The sequence below is a fragment of the Hoplias malabaricus genome, chromosome 7, assembly GCF_029633855.1.
Source record: "Hoplias malabaricus isolate fHopMal1 chromosome 7, fHopMal1.hap1, whole genome shotgun sequence".
Lineage (NCBI taxonomy): Eukaryota > Metazoa > Chordata > Actinopteri > Characiformes > Erythrinidae > Hoplias > Hoplias malabaricus.
The window spans coordinates 8716523-8735813 of NC_089806.1; the positions used below are offsets into that span (position 1 = coordinate 8716523).

Here is a 19291-nt window from a genome sequence, read left to right on the forward strand (position 1 = left end):
CACCCCTAATCCTAATCAGTTTCAACATCTACCTGAGTATAATATCACACCAAGCTATACCCTACAACCATATCCTACTTGCTATCCCTCACTCACATACATGCCTTATACTTGTTTTGCACCTTTATTTTCACTATCATACATACCACCTGTCACCCTGACATGTTAGAGAAAAATAAAAAAGGGAGCATTTAGTGAGAGATTTTTTTGGTAAATTGTGGGACCCATTTCTTTTTGTCTGGGAGTGTGTGACGCCCACAAAAGTGTGGTCACATTCATTTTGGTGAATATTTAAATTTTTTCGTATATAATGTTTTATTTGCTGTACTCCTCTGAAGTGTGGTGTGGAATGTATTTAATTTGGGAGAATACGGTCATATTCTCATTATTCATATGTTAATGTTTGGCCAGCAATGTGAGCATTTCTAGCTTGGAGACTTTGCCAGTAGATCTAACTCAGCGACAGTAGGGGGCAGTGTGACATGGAGAGTTGCCTTACGCACGTTGCTGAAATTCTCTCATAGCTCAAGAGAACTCGGTAACGCTAAGACCTGCCTCCCTGCCTCATTATTTCTCTCCTGTTTTCAGGTTGGTAATGTGAAATATCTCTTTAAAGATGTCAAAAAAAAAACACATTGCGTTGTGAGCCAGCACTTTTCATGGAATAATTTGCATTAAGATAATCATTTTGTTGTAATATATGCTTCTTTTTGGAATGAGAAAACTAAGCTCTGCCGAGTGTAGATGGCTAATGGCGCCACAAATTTCTTTTGTTAGAGAATCTCAAGTTAGCATAGGTCACATGAGTCTCCCACCAAACGTTATATGTTTCTTGCTATTTTGTTAGTTTTATAGGAAAACTGTTTTTCATGTAGAATATAAAAAAATCATTTGATGTGTAATTTTACAGAAGCAATGTTAGTACAGAGAATCTCTTGCAGTACACTTAAACTAATTTTGATACATCTGAAGTGTATGAAAAACACTGAATATTTAAGTGCTAAAAGTACAGTTCATAATTGTATGTTAAATAGAGTTTAGGGTGGTCACTTAATGTATTAAAATAGTACACAGTATATGTGATAAAAAGAACAAAAGACATGAACGTGTGGTTAGAATTGATTTCATATTTTTGTATTCAATGTAAACATTGGTAATATCTTTTTGTTTCTATAAAGACACTTTGAAGATTAAGTGAATTGAGGGAATAAGACCATGTATGTACATGAAGAAAATATAATAACTTAATAAAACATAGCTCAAGAGAACTCGGTAACGCTAAGACCTGCCTCCCTGCCTCATTATTTCTCTCCTGTTTTCAGGAATTAACTGTTACTTCGGTGCTGTTATACGGTACCTGTAACATTTACACTCCACTCTCTGTTCACTCTCTGCTCACTGTTTACTCTCTGCTCTGTTTACACTCTGCTCTCTGTTTACACTCCACTCTCTGTTCACAGTTTACCCTCCGCTCACTGTTTAATCTCTGCTCACTGTTTACTCTCTGCTCACTGTTTACACTCCGCTCTCTGTTCACACTCCGCTCTCTGTTCACTCTCCGCTCACTGTTCACTCTCTGCTAACTGTTTACACTCCACTCACTGTTTACTCTCTGCTCTGTTTACACTCCGCTCTCTGTTCACTGTTTACCCTCCGCTCACTGTTTACTCTCCGCTCTCTGTTCACTATCCGCTCACTGTTCACTCTCTGCTCACTGTTTACACTCCGCTCACTGTTTACTCTCTGCTCTGTTTACAATCCGCTTTCTGTTTACACTCCACTCTCTGTTCACTGTTTACCCTGCGCTCACTGTTTACTCTCTGCTCACTGTTTACACTCCGCTCTCTGTTTACTCTCCCCACTCTCTTCACTCTCCGCTCTCTGTTTACACTCCGCTCTCTGTTTACTCTCCCCACTCTCTTCACTCTCCGCTCTCTGTTTACACTCCGCTCTCTGTTTATTCTCTGCTCACTGTTCACTCTCTGCACTCTGTTCACTCTCTGCTCTCTGTTCACTCTCCGCTCTCTGTTTACACTCCACTCTTTGTTCACTGTTTACCCTCTGCTCTCTGTTTACTCTCCACTCTCTGTTAACTCTCCGCTCACTGTTTACACTCCACTCTCTGTTTACTCCCTGCTCACTGTTCACTCTCCGCTCACTGTTTACACTCCGCTCACTGTTTACTCTCCGCTCTCTGTTCACACTCCGCTCTCTGTTCACTCTCTGCTCTCTGTTCACTCTCTGCTCTCTGTTCACTCTCCGCTCTCTGTTCACTCTCCGCTCTCTGTTCACTCTCTGCTCTCTGTTTACTCTCCGCTCTCTGTTCACACTCCGCTCTCTGTTTACACTCCGCTCTCTGTTCACACTCCGCTCTCTGTTTACACTCCGCTCTCTGTTCACTCTCCGCTCTCTGTTTACACTCCGCTTTTTGTTCACACTCCGCTCTCTGTTTACACTCCGCTTTTTGTTCACACTCCGCTCTCTGTTTACACTCTGCTCTCTGTTTACTCTCCACTCTCTGTTAACTCTCCGCTCACTGTTTTCACTTTGCTCTCTGTTCAATCCCTGCTCACTGTTCACTCTCCGCTCACTGTTTACACTCTGCTCACTGTTTACACTCCGCTCACTGTTTACTCTCCGCTCTCTGTTTACACTCCGCTCTCTGTTCACTCTCTGCTCTCTGTTCACTCTCCGCTCTCTGTTCACACTCCGCTCTCTGTTTACACTCCGCTCTCTGTTCACACTCCGCTCTCTGTTTACACTCCGCTCTCTGTTCACTCTCCGCTCTCTGTTTACACTCCGCTCTTTGTTCACACTCCGCTCTCTGTTTACACTCTGCTCTCTGTTTATCCTCCGCTATCCTCTCCGTGGAGGAAACCCACGCAGACACAGGGAGAATACACCACACTCCTCACAGAGAGTCACCCGGAGGAAACCTACGCAGACACAGGGAGAACACACCACACTTCTCACAGACAATCACCCGGAACAGGAATCAAACCCAACCTCCAGGTCCCTGGAGCTGTGTGACTGCAACACTACCTGCTGCACCACCACGCCGCCCCTAGCGGGTATATTTAGAGATGTAAATATTGCATCAGCACTGTTGAGTTTAGAATATATATGACCTTTAATTAATGCTGGTATATGAATCAAATTTCATAAACAACTCTCTCTCTCTCTCTCACGCGCACACACACACACACACACACACACACACACACACATGCACACACATACACAGACATTTAAATATAACATTTAAGCATCACCCCTAAGAAGAGACAATGTGATTATGCAGCATATTGTGTGATAATTTTTTTTAACGATCAGCAGCCCTACAATATTTTTACCCATTTTTCCTGTAAACTCAAAAGTACAACACTTTAGTGTCTGAGTTTGAATCCTTGAGCCCTGTCCATGGTGCTGAAAATGGTTCAGTGGTAATGGCTACATAATTTACACTACAGCCAAAAGACTGAAGAAAGTAGATGCCCAGCACTTCTTCTGAAATGAAGGGTTTCAATCAGGAGTTTCCTGGGAAAATGCTGTGAGGATTTCATTGGATGCATCAATATAAAAATGAAGTTGAATGAATCACACACCTCGTCAACTCTGTGTGGTGGTTCTCCATCTATCCATAGTTTCACTGTTCCTCTACACCCCTCTAGCCCAAGCTTGGTATTGGGCTCAGAGACCATAGGCTCAAGTACAACAGAAATGAGCGCACCAAAATTAGCAGGGTCCAGAAATGAGAAGTGGTGTCGTAAAATATTTCGGACATACAGCTTTCCTAATCTTTATAAGAATTCAAAGCGTGTTGTTTTTGTTGTTTTTAACCTGTGGTCATTACTCCACTCATTATTCCACCGCTCTGTGAAGAAATTAACTAAAATTGGAGGGGCTCATTCAGAGGCAGCCTCTGAGACTCGTCTCTGGACGAGGCAAAATGCAAATTTCCATCCTGCCAAATTGATATCCTCTACATTTGGACGGCATAATTTGCATTCACTGATAATTGCGCTACTTCCCGGATTATTAAAGGAGCCTGTAATTAGTAAATATAATAGGCTTAATCAGACACGGATCACTGGCTCCCTCTCCGCTTTCATAGAGCCAGATCCATTCGAAAGCCTCCTGATATTAATATCATCCTGTAAATAGATGGAGGAGGCCGACCTGCCACTCACAGATGAAAGATTTCACTCTGACTAATTAGCTCCTCATTATGGCCCGCCAGTTGGGGTGGCCTTGCAGTAATGGAGCCTCACTCAGACACAGAGATTAGCCCTGTCTAAAAGTTCCTCATTTTACACTGATCCAGGACCAGTGCTAAAACCACAGCTCGTTATTAACCCTTTGTGGTATGGTTATTACCGCTGCTTTGTTATACTATTTAAATGTAATTATGCAATTACTGAATCAATTACATCAGTTAGTGAGCTGTGTAATTATATTAACATCTGATTTACATTCTGCACCAACAGGTTCCAGGCTGCATTTCTTTCAGTAATAAATATTTTTAACATATTCTTTTACAAAACGAATTTCTCGTTAAATCTGAATAAATATAACTACACAATATAAACACCGCCCCCTCCAGGGTGTGTTCCCGCCTTGCGCCCAATGATTCCAGGGAGACTCCGGACCCACCGTGACCCAGAATTGGATAAGGATTACAGATAATGAATGAATGAATGAATATAAACACCTCTTCCTATAGAACTACAACAAGGTTGAGGATTAAAGGGGAGCTCTAGCCAAAATGAAACTTGTAACCATTGTTTCATGTGCTGCAAACATGCCTACTCTCCTCCGGTAACCGTGCCACTGCCAGATGTTTCAGGTTAAAGACCAGGAAAATTGTAGCTGATGATGAATCTTGAAATATTCAAAAACTCCAACCTGTTACTGTTTTCGGTAGGGCTTCCCAGTGGGTGTGTGATGTACTTGCTGTGTAATGCATGCTGGGTATTGTAGTGTAGTGAGAATCATGGGATAAAATGAGTCGTTTTGATTTTGTGCGGCACCTTACACAAGCTATCGGGCTCTGCAATATACCATCTGTGTAATATTGTATGATTACACACTGTGCTTAGTGATAGTGATGCCAAAATGTTGATTAACGCCTTTATCTTTTCCCGTATTGACTATTGTAACTCACTTTTATTTATGGTCTACAGTTAAACTGAACAGCCGTCTTCAGTACATTCAGAATTCAGCAGCCAGGGCTCTTACTTTCACTAAGCGTGGAGCTCATATCACTCCTGTCCTTCCGAAGTTGCGTTGGCTTCCTTTAGAGTCTAGGATTAAGTACAACATTCTTCTTCTAACCTTTAAGGCTCTACACGGTCTGGCTCCTACACATCTCTCTGGTCTTATTTCTTCATATCGTCCCTCTCCTTGTCTTAGATCCTCTAACTCTGGACTTCATTTAGACTTTCTAAGACTCTGGGTGGTAGATCTTTCAGCATCGCTGCCTCCAAACTTTGGTCATTTCTTCCTCCTGTTCTTTGTAACTGTTCAACCCTATTTCACTTCAAATCTCTGCTCAGAACGTTTCTCTTTTCTTCTTTCTTTAGAACTTGTATTTTTCCCTATGAGTGTTAAGCGTCCTTGGGTTTGAGAAAGGTGGTATATGATATGAATGAATTGTTGTTATTATTATTACTTAAAGATTGTCCTGCACCTTCCTCCAAGTCTCTCCAATTACTGCCCTGGACCCTCTGTTCATGTGGGAGTACACAGACAAGGTTAAACGGAGCAAAACAAACACAATGAGTGTAGAGAAATACAGGCACTGATTAAATAAGGCAAGAACAAGGATGGAGAAGAACGAGAGCAACTTCAATGTGACTAAGAAGCCAGTGTTTCAGCTCCTCGTGTCGCACTGCTGAGCACCTTGTGTTTGGTTTAAAAAGAGACTCACTCTCAAAAGGCTTGGGAACTTTTGAACAAGGCTGTTTAGACAGGGGAAGAAAAGTGCTGTGATGTTTGATCCTTGAGGTATTTTGACCAAAGCATGTCTGAAAGAGGGCGGCACGGTGGCGCAGCAGGTAGGTGTCGCAGTCACACAGCTCCAGGGACCTGGAGGTTGTGGGTTCGATTCCCGCTCCGGGTGACTGTCTGTGAGGAGTGTGGTGTGTTTTCCCTGTGTCTGCGTGGGTTTCCTCCGGGTGACTGTCTGTGAGGAGTGTGGTGTGTTCTCCCTGTGTCTGCGTGGGTTTTTTCCCGGGTGCTCCGGTTTCCTCCCAAAATCCAAAAACACAAGTTGGTAGGTGGATTGGCGACTCAAAAGTGTCCGTAGGTGTGAATGTGTGTGTGTGTGTGTGTTGCCCTGTGAAGGACTGGCGCCCCCTTCAGGGTGTATTCCCACCTTGCGCCTAATGATTCCAGGTATGCTCTGGACCCACCGCGACCCTGAACTGGATAAGGGTTACAGATAATGAATGAATGAATGTCTGAAACATTTCATTGACAGCCCACTTATGATAATTTGTGGAAAAAGGGTAGGATAAGCCCCCTTTAAATATTATCTTTTAGGATGAAATGTGTGTTTAGAATATTCAGCTGTGTGTGTGTGTGTGTGTGTGTGTTCAGACAAACATAAAAGAAAATACTTTTTTTTTTTAAAAAATGAAGGTCCTGGATTGAATTAATTGACTTTTTTCAATATCCATGTCATTTCCATGTGAATAAAAATATATCAACATAATTACTGCCAAACCTAAGTGTACATGCTGATATTATTTATTCATGTAAATCTAATACAGCACTTTCTCAGTGACTGCACACACATACACACACACACACACACACTCACCCTCCTGATTGATGAAGTTGTCCCGTAGCCACTGGGCGGCCTGTGTGCAGTCGTGCTGGTCGTTGAGAGTGAAGAGGTTGGAGGGAATGTGTCTGGTGTATCTGCTGCGTCTGGGATGGTCTGGGACTTTGTCCTCGGAGCTCCACTTAGTGATGTCTATTCCAGTAGGACATGGGATCTAATAAAGAATAGTATATTATATTAAATACAGTATATAATATATATTCATTACACTTTCACTGATGGCACTGGCTTTTACCTTGACTGACTTACAGTGCAGTAGGTAACACTTTGTAGGTCGTTATCCATAAGGCTAAATGACCCTATATAAGACCTTCACAACAACTGACATATCCAAGGGTTGCAGGTGACGTTACTGTGTAGAGTAGCCGCCATACTGGGGACCTACTCAGTACTCAAACACAACTCAAGTAAAAACTCTGATATTTAAATTGTTTCATCGTTTCTGTCAACAATTATAATCCTTTTTTAGATGTTAAAATTGAAGAAATATACATATGGACGCCTCTGTAGAGAGGAGCTTGGGCTGCGTCCCAAATAGCACCATACTCCATACATAGTGCACACATCACAGATATAAAAAAAAAAGTAAAAATACTGCACCAAGACAGTAATTAGACACTAATTTAACAGGCAGTTGTAAACCTTATAGCTCACTAAAAATGATTTTCTACAGTGCACCACATGAGTGGAGATAACGTATTTCCTGGGCTTTGTGTTAACTTTGCTGTGGTGTGGGAACATCAAGCACAGATCACTCACACTTTCAGACTATTTTAGGAATACTATTTTGTTTAATTTTAAGTCAAATCAGAGAAATAATTTAGGTAGACAGTCACGATAAAACATTATCCTCCAAATATCTGTCCCACACAGATTATTATAAGGAGGAAAAGAATGAAACAAAGGGCTTGTGAAGTAATACCTGAGGGAAATAGCACAATTACTGAAGCTTGAATATGCTCAGTGTATGAATAACTCACTCAGATTCAGTCAAAAGAGCAAAGAAATGCACTGGAAACTAAATAAACCAACAGTTTTCAATTAGATCCTATGATGAAAATGCTAATATGGCTAACAGAAGATAACTGTTTGTTCTCCTTATTATGCTGCACTGTGGGATCATTTAACCCCTGACACAAAGAGGGGGTGGGCTTCTGTGCTTCTGAGTGTTGTGATACTCTCTCCAGTGCAGGAAGAGCAGCTGTGTATGAGATAAATGCACCCATCTTTCACATCTGTTTACATTAGTGCTGCAGGTCTCCAATATGGCACCTATGCCAAAAAAACATGTGGCTGCAACTCATGGGTACCCACCTGCACATCTACAGAACTTATTCCAACAAGAGACAATTATCATGACACATTCTACACTTTCTTATGCAGGGGTCATGTAGCTTTAAAACCAATGACCTACAGTAAAGTGCTACAGTGTGTTGGCTCCTATAGCAGAAGTGTGTCATATCTGTAGTGTCGTCCACTACACTAACCCACTACAACACCTAGGGTCAGTTATGTGTTTTTCTAGTACCCTCACCTGGTACTGCTGACCTGTAGTGAGGATGAGATGGTCATATGGAACTATCCTGCCCTCGCTGACCTGTACGTGTTTAGAGTTTCGGTCGATGGCCATCATCTTCCCAGTAACCACACTGACCCAAGAGCGCAGAGAGAGAAGAGCGAGATCTCGCTCACTGTAACAGTGACTGTGAATAACAAAACACACATGAGTGTCTCTCACACACACACACACACACTGAAGGACAAGAACCCTCTCACACACACACTGAGGCACAAACACTCTCACAGAGACAGAGGACTGGAATCAACAGAAAGAGGTGAAACATGTGGAGGCCTCCATGACCTGAACACATTATTAGAACCCATGTACGAGCCTCAGCATTCAAGGCTATATGGTCATTTCATACCTTACATAACATAACACAACCTAGTCTTAATAGCAGATCTTTTCTTTAGAACGCTCGCCCACTCCCTCTCGCTCTGGAAAGGTCACTGAGGGTTCGAGTAGCACTAGACACATCAGGACTGGGTTCATATGAATCTAATTCCTCAGGATGTCTTTAGAATTCCTGTTGTTTCTTAAACATCTCATCTCATTTTTGTTGAAGTGTTCTCTTAAGGTCAATTCAAAAGACGAATGATGCTTCATAGTCTTACATTAGCCATGAAATTATCTGGAGTTTAGACACACGTCTCTTTTGAAATCTGTGATGGATGAAACCTGAGAAAATAGATTCAAAATAAATAATTGAGACCTTTGTTGTGCCGCTCTCCACAAACCCTGTAGTGGCCATGCAGCTGGAAGGATGGAAATAGACCGGCACCAATATTTTGGTGTTCTAGTTCAAATCTGCTGATAGGGGAGTCATGGTGTGTGCACATTCACTCTGTGCAAAGTTAAATGTAATCAGAGCTCTCTATGTTCTCCATGTCTCCTTGAAATTATACACAAGGCATTCTCTCCTGTTGAATGTGCTGTGTTTGTTTCTGAGTGAGTGCGAGAGCATGAGTTTGGAGCTTATTCAGAGCTGATGCCTGTTGTGTTTAATTAGAGGAATGATAAACTCCTGTGTGTGTGCTGCTGTTCAGAATTCCCATTTCTGACACCAGCAGAATAAACATCTAGGAATTAGCAGAGAACAGGAGGAGAAACAGCAGAAATAGTAGCCTCTCCAGCCACTGCAGAAATGGAGGTGCATTTAAAAATATATTAAAACATTTCACATTATTTGTTTAAAAAAACAGTAGTGTTTTTTATGCTTTTAAATGAACACTATGTTAAATTTTTACCTTAAAATTACAGCTTAAAAATCACTGTGATGATCCATTGACTTGTAATATGGAGAATAGCACCTCTGTTGTTGTTACAACAGGCTCAACACTGCAGGAACTGCACTATGTAACTTTTGTAGGAGGGTTGGAACCCCCATTTCCCTCCCTCCCTCGCCCCACTGATTTCAGTCCAGTGCTGTAAAATGACACTAATTGAGCCCCAAGGCCAAAAATTGCAAATCTTACCTAGTGTTCCTTTAAGGTTCAGTTATAGGAGTTGGTTACATTTTTTTGCTTCTCTGTGCACAGAACTGGTCTTTACCCTTGATGTTAATGAACAAGGTAAGATTTGGCTTTTTTTGTCCTGGGCTCCCCCTACAGTTACAGAATGTAACTCACGTTTCCAGCTACAGCACTGTCCTGAAATCAAGGATGGGAGACCTGATGGTTTCCTACCTGCTTCAAGAGCCACATAGTGCGGTTTCTGCAGTGCTGAGCCCAGCATAACAATAATTCTGACACTGTAATCCTAAAGTGTAGATACTACCTAGTGTTCCTTTAATCCTACAAATCTTTTTAAAAGCAATGAATGTAATATCCTGTTTTGCAGTAAATGCTCTTGGAGATGTGTGTAGTCCTCTGTGTGGTCAGTGGCTGCTCCTGTAGAAGTGCAGTGTCTCACGTGGTGGTCAGGAAAGCCGTGTTGTCCCTGCTGGGTCCTGGGAGGCCGTGAGTGGAGATGAGAGTCAGGTTGTTGAACCGTAGATGGGGGCTACGGGGGGAAAGCAGGGCATTATGTTATTGATGAAGGAGCCGTCATTTGTAAAGTGACATATCTCATGTTTTCTTGGGGTGATGGTGTCATTCTAGTGTTTCATGGCTGTGCTTTCAAACTGTAACTGGGATCCTGAAGACCCCAGCATCCCCTGTGATCTGTACACTGTTCCTGTTGTGAGAGAGAACCGAGCAAGGGGGTGTTTTCATGGGCGAGAGACCGTACATTTTCCCTCAAAGAGCAGAAAAAGGGGGGGGAATGGCTGAAGCTGTAGTGAGCTGTAGAGGGAAATAATAATGCTTTTCTACAGATATCTCCTAAATGAAGATGTATTCCTAAAGTGGATTTTGCCCATTTCCAATAATGAGGGCTTTGTGTGTGTTTTTTTTCTTTCTCATATGATGAATGGAATGTCACTGAAAGCAGGGACACGAGAGAAAGAGAGAGAGAGAGACGGAGAGAGAGAGAGACAGACAGAGAAAGAGAGGATATCCGCACGCCATTAGAGGCTGAACAAAAGGCTGTGGGCCACGCGGGGTTACTGTGGAGCGCTGGAGGACCAGATGCAGTCCAACGCTGACATCCCTCTGTTTCCCGCTTTACTGCTTTGGCATACATTAATAGGCCTTTTTTCTCCGGGCATCATAGTAAAAGCCCTGCCTTTGTGTTGTCTTTTTTTTTTTTGCTTTCCTCTACTGGGCGTAGTCGTCCACCTCCCCTCCCCAAAAGCTCCGCCCCTCCTCCCTCGGGTCTGCGGTTACCCTCAGGAGTGTAAAAAGGTCCCTTGTCATGTAAATGACCTGTTCTGTATGCGAGAAAGATGTTAGACTGGAGGGTGTGGAGTGAGGGAGCACTGGGAATCGTCAGCATCGATCCAAGGCAAAAGGGTCCACGTTACAGCTCTGGATTATGGCTCTCTAAGTGACTGAGACAGATAGGACCGCAAGGCCATTGGCGGTATTTGACGTATGGGCACGGCAACCATCAAAACACACAGTCTGGTGTTAGACTAAGTGTACAAGGATGTTTAAAAGCTTTTTTAAGTAATGTATCATTGTAATGCCAAATTCAAATAGGCTCCTGCTCTTTTGTCGTTTTATGGCAACTGTTGTGTAGCATCAAAAATGACAATTTCACTTTATACTACAATAAATAAATAAATAAATAAATAACCGAAAGTGTCTGACACAGAAAATTTCAGTGTCAAAATTTCTCCAGAGTTCAAATGTCTCAGACGTACCATGAAATGACAAAAGAACAGGAGCATGTTGGAAGTAAGAATTGTTTTGGGGAATATATTCACACGAAAACCAATGCAAAAGAGCCTGCTAGTGTTGTAGACACCAGTATCTGTATACAAGGAAAAATATTAAAGCCACGCTAGGTATATTTTTAACCTTACCATTACCGCTTGAAAATCATTGTGATTCTCCACTGACCTGTAAGAGGCAGAATAGAGCCTCTGTCGTTGCTACTCTGGTCTCAGCACCACAGAAACCGCACTATATAACTTTAGGAGAAGGGTAGGAAGCCAAACACTTCTTTAGGCTTTAAGATAACATTCATGATTATAATTATATATTATATATATATGTATAATAAACTTTAAATATATATATATACCTTCTGTGCCCTTCTTTTATTTATTTATTTATTTATTTACAGGATTCAAAGCATTTTTGCTGTTTCAGATTGTTTAGTTTTAGAAACTGCATAAAAGTAAACATAGACAAAAATATTTAAAAAGAGCTACAAAATTAAACAACTTACAATTTAATTTACAAATGAGTTTCTGTGGTAATTCAAACTGTGAATAAAAACATACAAATTAAACTTCAGCCACGTACAAACAACAGTCAATTTTTCCTCGAACTTAATGTTCCACCCTAAAAGCAGAGCTTCTGAACCTAAACAAACCAGAGAGAACTGCAGTTCCCCACAGCTGTAGACGTTGCCTTTAAGGACCGTGCTTTAAAAGTGATTCACAGTCTGCAGCTGTAGGGGGAGCCCATGAGCAAACGTACCACGCCTTACTTGGTATTCTTTTAAAAAAAAAAAGGTGTTTAACATAGTTATGGTGGACATATCACACCAAAGGGGTCAAGCCGCAGTAGCCATTGTTGTTAGCGGTGCTTTCTGTATATGAGCACGTGGTCAACCAAGGACTTATGTCATTACCACCCCATTACTGGACACTCATTCAATCAGAGCCACAATAACAAGTGACTGAGATCTGAATTAATGCTACATGTCCCCACAAACACCACTCCGCCTCATCCCAAAGGACACTAGACCCACACACCCCCTGTACTGCTCTGGGTGGTGATGTGTGGGGGTAAAGACCCTGTGTCAATTGCTAGGCATTGAACAATGTGATCAAGGTCATGTGCAGCTGCTCCAGACCATCACATTTCATTTCATACATTTCTTTGTAGATTATACAACCACTAGAGTTCGCTAACTATAAAGGGTGTTTAAAATATGTTATTTTCATTGTATTTACTAAGATCTGGACTGACTATTTGCACAGTGCTTTTTACAGCTGGCATTGTCACAAAGCAGTTTTATAAACTAGTATCAGAACAAGAAATAATAATTTCCGTCCAGACGAATATGAAAAGGAGGGCGGCATGGTGGCGCAGCAGGTTAGTGTCGCAGTCACACAGCTCCAGGGACCTGGAGGTTGTGGGTTCGATTCCTGCTCCGGGTGACTGTCTGTGAGGAGTTTGGTGTGTTCTCCCCGTGTCTGCGTGGGTTTCCTCCGGGTGACTGTCTGTGAGGAGTGTGGTGTGTTCTCCCTGTGTCTGCGTGGGTTTCCTCCGGGTGACTGTCTGTGAGGAGTGTGGTGTGTTCTCCCTGTGTCTGCGTGGGTTTCCTCCGGGTGACTGTCTGTGAGGAGTGTGGTGTGTTCTCCCTGTGTCTGTGTGGGTTTCCTCCGGGTGACTGTCTGTGAGGAGTGTGGTGTGTTCTCCCTGTGTCTGCGTGGGTTTCCTCCGGGTGACTGTCTGTGAGGAGTGTGGTGTGTTCTCCCTGTGTCTGCGTGGGTTTCCTCCGGGTGACTGTCTTTGAGGAGTGTGGTGTGTTCTCCCTGTGTCTGCGTGGGTTTCCTCCGGGTGACTGTCTGTGAGGAGTGTGGTGTGTTCTCCCTGTGTCTGCGTGGGTTTCCTCCGGGTGTTCCGGTGTCCTCCCACAGTCCAAAAACACACGTTGGTAGGTGGATTGGAGACTCAAAAGTGTTCATAGGTGTGAGTGAAAGTGTGAGTGTGTGTGTTGCCCTGTGAAGGACTGGCGCCCCCTCCAGGGTGTATTCCCGCCTTGCGCTCAATGATTCCAGGTAGGCTCTGGACCCACCGCAACCCTGAACTGGATAAGCTCTTACAGATAATGAATGTATGAATGAATGAATGAATACGAAAAGGAATTCATTATAATGCCAGTCCAGTAGGGGGCAATGTAATTCTTAAAAGGAGACATCAAAACACTACAAAGCATGAAGAAAACACTGATGTTTAATCACTCCATACTCGCTATGTATTGCACTATGAAAGTCATGAAATTAAACCAGAGACGTGCTCGCTGTGTGACATTAGTGTTTTGTGAAATACTGCATTTAGCTGTAAATACGTCGCCAATTGCAACAGCATTTTTAAAAACGTCCATTTACAGCAACATAAAACACAGGCCAAACGCAGACAAAAACATTTCTTTAAAAAAAATATCAGGATCCGTGTGGACAAGCCTTCACTGATTTATAACATTTATTAAATAATATAAATTAATATGGATACATCTGTGGTTTCAAAGTTTTCTTCAAAACATGGTTCTGTGTCCATGTTTTTCCACTGGAAGAAAACCGGAAAAGCTTGCTGCTTGTGGCTTTGCCATGTTAATCCGGGTCTGGCCGAGAGGGAAGGAGTGAAGCATTGCGTCCATCTCTCTGCTCTTCAGTACATTACCTCCCCGCGGCTCTCTGGCCTTATCAGCAGCACACAGGCCTCTATTGTGGCCCGGCTCTGACCACCAGCGCTCAGAGGCCAAGCACAGGGACCAATGCATCTTTATCTGTCCCCAAGTGCTACTGCTGCTGACCCCGTCCCTCTGACGAATGGATAGGAGGAGAGGAGGGGTGGAGGGTGGTCTGCAGGGGTCAGAGCATTGGGCTTTAGGAGATAAGAGCGTCCCGCTGCAGAGAGGCCGCCCCGTCGCTAACTGCGCTGACCCGCCATCAGTTTAGTGGACACTAACTGCCTCATTAGTCAAGTCATTAGCGACAGCAAACACGGACGGCAGCAGAGTAGCCTGACAGGAGCACAGTGGAGCGGCTAATTAAAGGGCCAGCGAACAGACAGAGAGCTGCCAGAACCGGGCAGCTGCATGCCCACCGAGCCTGCCAATGCTGCAGGAGTTAACTCACGCATACACACACACAGGCGCACATACTAATGCATTTGTATTCCTGTCTCTGTGGGGTATTTCCGTATCTTTCAGTGGGACTACAAAGCTGCTGTTTATACAAATATATATTTCCTGAGATATTTTGAGAATCAAGAGATAATGGTCTGGAATTTCAGCAGAAAGTGTCATTTGCCCAGAGTCTGTAATCAGATACAACACATTTATACAGTCACAATATACAGACTGAACACTGTGAAATGCTTATATTAAAGAGGACTTATGTAAAAATCACTTTAGTTTAGGGTTCTATTACATCAAAATAGGTTCTAAAGTTCTGAGAACCAAAAAATAGAAACCATAACCAATAAATGACATTTTGTAATTGAGAAAACTATCATTAATATTCAGAATTATAAAAACAGGTTTGTAAACAGATACAATATTTCTGTATATAATCGATTATTTTACATTTAATATTCTTGAAAAATCCGTTTTCGTTTTCATTCCGCTACTTCTCGGTTGCGCTTCTCTCAGTCTCACTTTCGCCTCCAAGAAGTTACTCGCTTTTGACTTTTGACAGTGTCGGGATCTAAACAGTCATTGGCTGCTAAAGTTAAGCCCCGCCCACCCTAACCCTAACCCTGATTGCAAAATGACTCTAAGCCTATGTGACAAACTGTGCATAACTAAAAGACTTAAACGTTAATAAATAGTTGATATGGCTTACCAGTGTTTGCCGGTCGGTCATTTTCCAGTCAGGGTAAGATTGCCGCACTCGCTGACGTAGCCGGGTGCGCAGAATCGGCTGGGTGGGCGGGGCTTAACTTAAGCAGCCAATGACTGTCTAGATCCCGACAAAAGTCAACGTGGGGCTTTGCCTGACGTAAACAAGGACTACTGAAGTGCAGACTGACCAATTAAATGTTTACAGAAAAGGTTATCGACCAATAACGGTAGCTCTACAGTCAGACCGTCCAATCAGAAGATTTTAGGCTACTTCACCACGCCCCCTTCTCACTCAAGCGAACCAATCGGAGTAGGGGAGGGCGGGACTAGTTTGTGAACGAAACTTCTCGAAGTTCTATGTAAGCTCTAGAAAAACAAAATCCCGGACGTTTGTGAAATTCCGCCCGGACATTTTTTTAAGTCTAAAAAAGAGGACATGTCCGGGTAAAAGAGGACGTCTGGTCACCCTACATTTATTGGTTATGGATTCTGTTTTTTTGGTTCTCAGTTTAGAACCAATTTTGACGCCATAGGGTTCAACGCACATTTCTTTTTGTACCTGAATCCTGCCAATCCACAAACTGTGAAAAAAACTGTGCTTTTTTTGAGCTGCCTAATCTGAAGGCATGGGATAAAACAAGCTGGTCTGATATTGCGCTGTGTCTTATGCAGAATACAGACATTTTATAACTGTCCCGTCTCCTCCTCCTCTCTCCAATCACCGTGCTCGACCCGTTTTTATGTGAGAGTGCCAAGATGAGGTTGAATGGAATGAAACACAATGTGGTGCGGCACAGTGGCGCAGCAGGTAGTGTCACAGTCACACAGCTCCAGGAACCTGGAGGTTGTGGGTTTTATTCGCACTCTGGGTGACTGTCTGTGAGGAGTGTGGTGTGTTCTCCCTGTGTCTGCGTGGGTTTCCTCCCACAGTCCAAAAATCCACGTTGGTAGGTGGATTGGCGAAAAGTGTCCATAGGTGTGAGTGAATGTGTGTGTGTTGCCCTGTGAAGGACTGGCGCCCCCTCCAGGGTGTATTCCTGCCTTGCGCCCAATGATTCCAGGTAGGCTCTGGACCCACCGCGACCCTGAACTGGATAAGGGTTACAGATAATGAATGAATGAATGAATGAATGAATGAAACACAATGTGAAACCAGGCTTCTGCTCCTCACTGCTGTGTGCTCGGGGTCGGGGTGAACAGCGAGCGGCTCATTATCATTTAAAGAAATGTGCTGAAACCGGCCGCTCTGAACAGCGCTGTTTAGACAGGGGGATGACACTGCTGTGGGGTTTGATCCTTGTGAGATTTTGATCAACGATTATCACAATTTCACAATTTATCACAGTTTTAACTTGTGGAACAAGTGTGAGAACATGCCCCTTTAAAGGATGAAAGAAAGTGAAATCTCTCTCCAGCACTAGGTCATAGTGTCAGCGACCATCATTAACTCCGACAGACATTCCTGAACTTACAAAGGAAAAGCAAGAGTCAGTCATCGCCTTACAACAGCGTCCATGAGGCTAATGCTGAATACCATCAGTAAACACATGAACTCTTCAGGTAACTGTCTAGTTACTTCTCTCAATAAGTTGTTCAGCTTTGTTTGTTCTCATTTAGGCCCAAGGAAATGCATCAGATTTGTTGTTGAAGGTGAATTAATCAGGTTCAATGGTTTCCTATACGTTGTGGTAGCAGTATTTGTCAAAAATGGCGTCCACGTTTTCCCAACACTATATAGTCCTCCTTAGTGCCTTTGGTCCCCACAAGGGGCTAAACACACACACACACACACACACAATCTGACCCCTGGTTGCCAGGCAGTTATCTGCTTTTGGGAAAATGAGAACAGCCCTAAAATGCAGCTTTTGTTTGGCTGAGCGTTTGGGAGGAGAGGCAGTGTGCAAATACGGAGCATCTTAAATGCTTTTTATCTCCCTAAAAAACAAGCCCACGAACAAAGACAGCAATCCTTCAGCAAAGACACAAACACGCAGCCTAAAAGAACCATCACTGTCAAAGTCAAGCTTTCAGAAAACTCGCAAACACAAACTGATTTGAGGCTGCAGTAAATGCCTAAATGTCTGAAGGCAATCACCGGCTTTGAAGTACAAATAGGTCTCAGTCCTGAGGCCCAGCAGTGGGACTAATTGCCTTTGGTTGGAGAAGGCATGTTGCGTTGAGTATTAGTGCATAAGCCCCTAAAGCTCACATTTCAGGCAATCACTGTTTCTCCCTAATCCCCAGAGTCACTCCCACTAATTATAATCACCCCAAAGATGGCGTGCTACGCTCCTTTCCCCCCACTCACAACGCGCAGAAATACTTGCTGTTGTTGTTTCGGATGAAAAACATGAACGCTCTTAAGGGCCCCATTATAATTTTTCACTTTTGATTGAAGGAGGACATCTGCTTGGTCCTCGTACAAACCAACTGGGCTTTCACTATCCATTACATGAGTCACTGACCAATCTGCTGATTATTCTGATGATCCAGTAATCAGAGTTTTTATAAAAAGGCCAAAGAGTTGAAACGGCCTTGGCCGAACGGTAATAAAATCAGGTAAGTGCTCAGTGAGGAGTGGAACAGGCCTGAAGCTGAAGTGTTTTCTTCAGTTTGAAGTGATGGAAAATATAGATTCTGTTCATCTAAACTAACACTGTATTTAGGTTCATTCTGAGTATTTATCTGAGCAGAAATCAGTCAAACAGCTTGTTTCCACACAAAGTGTTGAACACATTGGCCATTTTTACAGTGTCGACTGTTTTTATTACAAGAATTTTCATTAAAAAAAAAAAAAGTCCTTACACATTGCCCTCAACTGTATTTGGAAACTCTTGTGAACTTGAATCAAGTTCTTTAGGTTACTTCATAAAATGTGTGTGTGTTCTGGGTGAGAGCACACCGGTGGACCCCTGTTCATCTGCCTCTTACTTGCATTTTTCCACCGTTTTGTTTGATTTGTAGCTGTCTGTGAAGGTAACTGTCTGAGGCGAGTTTTCCCCCTTGGCTGCTGTCTGTGAGATCTGACCGGAGGCGCCTAGTTTCTTCGTCATGGTTTGCTGGTTACCAGCTCACTGATGTAAATGGCCGGGCCTGTTGACAAGGGGAACCTATATTTGTCGCTGCTGTTCGGCTGGGACTGTCGACGGAGGGAGCCTGTTGTCGTTGCCGGTGTCTGGCGTCCTGCTGTCGCTGCTGCTGGCTGTCGCTGGGGTTGGCCGGGGAGCAGGGCCTCCTCGTCACTGCTTGGTGGGTAGCAGTGTGCTAACACTTCCGCTAGCTGCTGTTGATATCAGCTGGTGGAGCACTTCCTCATTGCTGAGCTCGGCGTTTGGTATGCAACGAATACACATAGCAACTATGCGTCCAAATGATTGTGAACATGCCTCATAATCGATATTAATTGTGTCAGGGTGGTGTGATGAGTAGATTCAGGAAGGCGGACACACTCGCTATAACACGGAATTTAATAACGATATGACAAAACAAACGAAGTAGAAACACGAACTAACATTACTAATAAACATGGGAAAGAGCACGAAACAACAATATAGGAATGGAGCAAAGAAACAAGCAAGAGAGACGGGTTAGAGCGAAGCGAGAGACGAGGAAACAGGAAACAAACGACAGAGCAAACGAAATCAAACAAAGAAAACAAGCAAACAGACAAAATCAAAATGACCGATCCCAGGAAGTGAGGGAAGAGGGCTTAAATACATGAACTTAACAAGAAACAGCTGAAACGGATAACAAGGGAA

General features: G+C 43.1%; 1 protein-coding gene across 3 annotated transcripts in view; it reads right to left on the bottom strand.

The window, feature by feature from the left end:
* cfap61 (cilia and flagella associated protein 61) overlaps positions 1-19291 on the bottom strand; it is a 59938-nt gene that overhangs the window by 17998 nt on the left and 22649 nt on the right. For all 3 annotated transcript variants that reach the window (XM_066676310.1, XM_066676308.1, XM_066676309.1), the window contains exons 18-20: positions 10320-10409; positions 8382-8550; positions 6824-7001 (exon numbers count right to left, since the gene is read on the bottom strand). In XM_066676310.1, coding sequence (XP_066532407.1) covers positions 6824-7001; positions 8382-8550; positions 10320-10409 — 437 coding nt within the window. The remainder of the gene's footprint in view (positions 1-6823; positions 7002-8381; positions 8551-10319; positions 10410-19291) is intronic.